We start from the raw sequence: 5000 nt of genomic DNA on the forward strand, positions 1-5000 counted from the left end.
CAGCCAACCGACCACTATTTTAACTAATGTATGTTAGTAGTCCCTTGCTGTTTGGGGGGGTTAGAGCTTGTACTTGAGCTTACATACCATTCTTTACGCGGTTTTGAGGAGGCGATAAAATCCAATTATGAGCAGCCCAAACGGCTCATAAAGCCGTTTATGAGAAAGGACCTGACGGAGTCCGCGACCAGATGCTGAAGGAAGGAAGGCAGCCCGAGCGAAGTCTCCAAGCTGAACCTATCGCGCACAGGAACCGGGGCATGTAAACACTCACGGCAGCGTTCTGTTTTCAATGCGCGAACCAGCATCAATACACAACATAGGCCCCCTGCACACAGACAATGACCCTCACCCCTCCAAACACCCTCACCCCTCCCCTCACACCATTATTCACACAGCTGAAAGGCTTTCTCAGGGACTGCCACCTTCCTGCCCCCCACCCCCAAACATTCACACTAGCGCCAAACTTTGCCCCAAGCACCTAACTCACCAGCATCCCCATGACATCCGTCCACAACCGCGAGAAGCTGTCAGGCATGCCGCTGTCAGCAGTAGGCTCTGCTGACGGACCTGGCTCCGGGGCCGCGGCTTGATCGTCGTCCATAATGAGCTCCTCGGATCGGTATGCTAAAACTCCCGCGACTCGAGCCAAAACCCTTCACTCTTCACTCTTCACTTGGAGAGGCGGTGACACGAGCGGGTTGCTGCTGCTTCTCTCCGTGTGGAGTGACACACGGCTCGGATGAAAAACTTGAGTTGGTAGCTCCGTCGAAATAGATTTGTCATTCCTTTACGCATAAGAGAAAACCAGCGTTCGCACCAAAAACAAGATCAAAACGTTTAAAAACAAGTTTCCTCAAATGTCAACAGGCGGTTTACAACGGCAACGTAGAATGCACACCTTCCATTTTATCCAAATGCATCCACTGAATATTTTTAAACGCCAGCCACGGGGACAAGAGATGAAGTTGTAATGACCCAAGTGACATGCCGTCAGTGAAACTGACTTGTTGCGCTCGGCGCTGTTGCACGGCTATGGGCTGGCCCAAACCAACACAAACCCGAGGGAGACCTCTCTGTAGAGCACTGAAAGTCGGTGAGATCGATATCCATCAGGTGTGTAACCAACAACCCCAGAAAGTTCAAGGCAAAAGTAAGCGATCTCCTGGAAGTTCTCCGAAACGAGACAGTGGAACAACAAAGGCAGCTTCAAGCGCCTCGAGCGTCTTCGACTCTGTTGTTGAATTCTTCACGCTTCCCTCCTCCCTCGCGAGTGAGCTCCCCCTTGCTTTCACGGGACTGCACACACTCCTCCCTCACGCTCTTTCTCTCTCTCTCTCTCACACACACACACAGCTAGCTATACACCGTTAACACACACACACACACAGAGGAATGATCTCGGTTCTCACAACAGCCGCTGGTGGGACGCGGTAGAAACACAACCACAACTGCCAGTGGGTTTCAAGTAATGATTACCTAAAAAAAATCGCCCGAAGACAAGTATAAACCGGGTCGGGTCACATTTCGAAGGGGAAGTTTTTCAGACAATAACATAAGTCTCTTTTGCATCCAGTAGTTTGTTGTTTGTTATTGCTACACGAATCAACCACACAGTCTGTAAAACTGCGAGACTGTGAGATTTTTCGGAGCCCGCTACTAACCGAGTAGCCGTGCTCTTTTCAAAAGCGGCTCCGGGGAACAAAGCAGTTCCCCGGGCACAATAGTCTGGTGACATGACGTACACAATGCCCAATTCAAACAGTTTCCAAAATACACTATTTGTCATTTGCTTTCAGGAAAGCAAGAAGGGCACATGACCTGAAATAGCAAAGGCCAGTCCTTTAAAATACACACACAGACACACAAAAAAGCTAAAAATGAAAAGGTGTTTTGGGGCGAACCTGTTCCTGTCTGTCCTTGGGGACCACTCCATAAATTTGTTTTGCTTCATCGGTATGACTGGACAGCGCACTAATCAAAGAACAGCACTGCAATTAGAGACAACACACTACAGGACTCCACACGCATTAGGCCTACATGACACTCAACACTGTTCTGCGATCAACCCTTCAGACAGAATTTGTCACCAACATAAACTATCCCTTATTTACAGTTTTTCTCAGTCGCTTTGGTGCTTTTCTCACGTCACTATTAACATTTACACAGCAGTAAGTGCATTTCTCAAAACAATTAGTGCAAACTGCAAAACCTAGTGGATAACCTGCAAAAGCATGTCATTTGCTCAAAATGGATAGTCCATTCCTCAAAAGCAAGTATTTATGTCAATGAAACTGCCAGTGTCATCAAAATGAGAAGTCTTGACACCATTGTCTATGAACAAGATAGTCAAATGGCTTTGTCATGTTTTCATTATGACAGTTTATGCTCTCAGTGTTTTCCCATGCAAAAAAAGGTCAGAACTTAGTGACACTACCTGCTCAAGACAGCGCTATACACTACTTGTACAGCCATTTGAAAATTACAGTAAAGTTATAAATTGCTGTAGTTAGGGGAGTAAGTGAGTACAAGACACTGAATATGTACGTTTCACAGTTTTACTGTATATGCTCTTTGCAATTCTACAGCATTGTGACAGAATTTGATAACTAGTTCACCAATTTTGTATGTAATGACTCAAGCAATGAAATGAAGACTATTAGTTTTATTGGGAATGACTATTCAGCATCCATAAGTATAGTTCATTTTGACTGACATGACAAAGCAACTGATACATGTCCAAAAGCATTTGCAATTTGTTCAGAGGAAGAAGAAATTGCTACTATGATGTGCACAAATGACTAAATGTTGTGTAGTTTGAACTAATAGTTATGATAATTTTCATTCTGATCTGAGAATAGCACCAAAGCGACTGAGAAAAACTGTAATTCACTCGGCCACAGGCACAGAGAGAAAGGGATGGCTATCTAGTGTGAAGCCAGGGTAAAGAAGAGGAAAAGTGCTCTCTTCCTTTCCTCTTCCCCCTAGCTGTAATCCTCTCAGGCATCCCTGCTCCCGCTATCCTCACCTCTCTCTCTCTCTCTCTCTCTCTCTGATTGGTAGTGAGATGCGGCCCTAATCTGGCCCTGGTCCGGCCCAGACTGGTGACAGTGTCAGCTGTTCTGTGTACACATGCATGGCCTGGAGACAGCCACAGCTGCCCAGTCTCATGACACATGCCAGAGCTCAGAGAGAGAGAAGGGGGGGAGAAGGGAGAGGGAGAGAGTGTGGGAGGGAGAGGGAGAGGGAGAGAGAGAAGAAGGTGAGAGGGAGAGAAGGAAGAAGGGAGAGAGAATAAAGAAATGAGTAAGAAAGGAGAAATAGAAGGTCAGAGAGAGGGAAGCATAGAGCAAAAGACGGAGTGAAATGGGAGAGAGAGGGAGAAGTAGAGCAAGAGTGGACAGACAGACAAACAGACCGACAGACAGACAGACAGATAGATAGATAGGTAGATAGATAGAGAGATAGAGAGATAGACAGACAGACAGACAGACAGACAGACAGATAGATAGCCCTGTGCAGCCCTGTGGTGGGATCTATAGAGACTGAATGGAAAAGCGATGGACAGGCAGCACAATGACATACATACACATACACATACATACACACACACTCCCCTGAATAGGAACATCTCTGTCCCGTCAAAGTCAGACTCATGCCAAGTAGGATGCCAAGTCATTACCCAACTCCAAGCACCTCATTAGTCAGCCCAGCGCTTATGCTTTGGGACTCCATTCCTCTCTGTTTTCCTTCTACCATGAAATATCATATAATAGTGAGTGTGTGTGTGTGTGTGTGTGTGTGTGTGTGTGTGTGTGTGTGTGTGTGTGTGTGTGTGTGTGTGTGTGTTGTCTAAATCATCTAAGATCACAGGATTTGAACAATTTCTACTGATCTTTAAGGCCAACTGAACTCACAACATAAACTAAACCACTTCTACTGATCCGTAACACCAACTGAACTATTCCACAACATAAACTAAACCATTTCTTCCGTAAGGCCAACTGAACTCTTCCACAGTAGGCCTCTCCCTCCAGCCTGAGATGGGTGAGATGGATATGGCCAAGTCCAGTGACTGGTCTGGTTTCAAAGCAGTAAATTGATTTCAAATGGTGATTTATGTTCACATTGCTGGCTTAATAAGTTCACCTGTTCAGTGTGGGCATGGTCAGCATGCATTACCTCACACGCACACGCACACACACACACACAAAACACGCACACACACACACACACACACACACACATAAAAACACGCACGCACACACACACACACACACACACACACACACACACACACACACAAACACACACACACACACACACAAAGAAGTCTGTTCCCACTGAAAGCTGAGATTCAGTTTAACCCCAGGGATTACCCTAGGGATAGCTGTTTCTTTTTTTCTTTTTACTCTCTCTCTCTTTCTGTGTCTTTCTCCTCTCTCACTCTTTCTTCTGTCTCTCTTCTGTCTCTCTTCGGTCTCTCTTCTCTCTCTCTTCTCTCTCTCTCCTAGTTCTCTCCATCTGTGAAATGACTTTCACAGATTGAAGATCCTAAACAGCTGCTCTGCAAGCTATGTGCATACAGACTAAACACAGAGACACACACACACACACACACACACACACACACACACACACACACACACACACACACACACACACACACACACACACACACACACACACACACACACGTGCACACTGCCTTTACCTGGGGATAGCTCGGATAGCAATTTTGACAAATTGATAACAGAAACAAATTCAATCACATACTCATGGTCAATGGTAATATGAATACAGTCCATTTCAACTGTTAGTGATTTCAATAATTAATGAAGCTTTATGGTAATAAGTGTCAGTGTTTCCCACAGAATTGAACTCTATTTGTGGTGGTTGGTTTGCAGAATTGACTTGAATGCAACAGTTTTTAACAAATTAGCGCAGCGTGGTTATGATGCTAACCAGATTTAAGCACATTTAGTACAACCTGGAAAATC

General features: G+C 45.4%; 1 protein-coding gene across 6 annotated transcripts in view; it reads right to left on the reverse strand.

The window, feature by feature from the left end:
* LOC143110149 (SAM and SH3 domain-containing protein 1-like) overlaps positions 1-5000 on the reverse strand; it is a 179170-nt gene that overhangs the window by 59940 nt on the left and 114230 nt on the right. For 2 of the 6 annotated variants that reach the window (XM_076273006.1, XM_076273005.1), the window contains exon 1: positions 491-1253. The exons of the other annotated variants lie outside the window; for them this stretch is intronic. In XM_076273006.1, the coding sequence (XP_076129121.1) occupies positions 491-604 (114 nt within the window). In that variant the 5' untranslated portion in view covers positions 605-1253. Of the gene's footprint in view, positions 1-490; positions 1254-5000 lie in introns of those variants that run through there. 6 annotated transcript variants of the gene reach the window in all.

This window comes from Alosa pseudoharengus, unplaced genomic scaffold (genome assembly GCF_046254945.1).
Source record: "Alosa pseudoharengus isolate Yale_2024_CS ecotype anadromous, Long Island Sound unplaced genomic scaffold, YU_APseudo_1.1 YU_APseudo_1.1_scf_7, whole genome shotgun sequence".
NCBI classification, from domain to species: Eukaryota; Metazoa; Chordata; class Actinopteri; order Clupeiformes; family Clupeidae; genus Alosa; species Alosa pseudoharengus.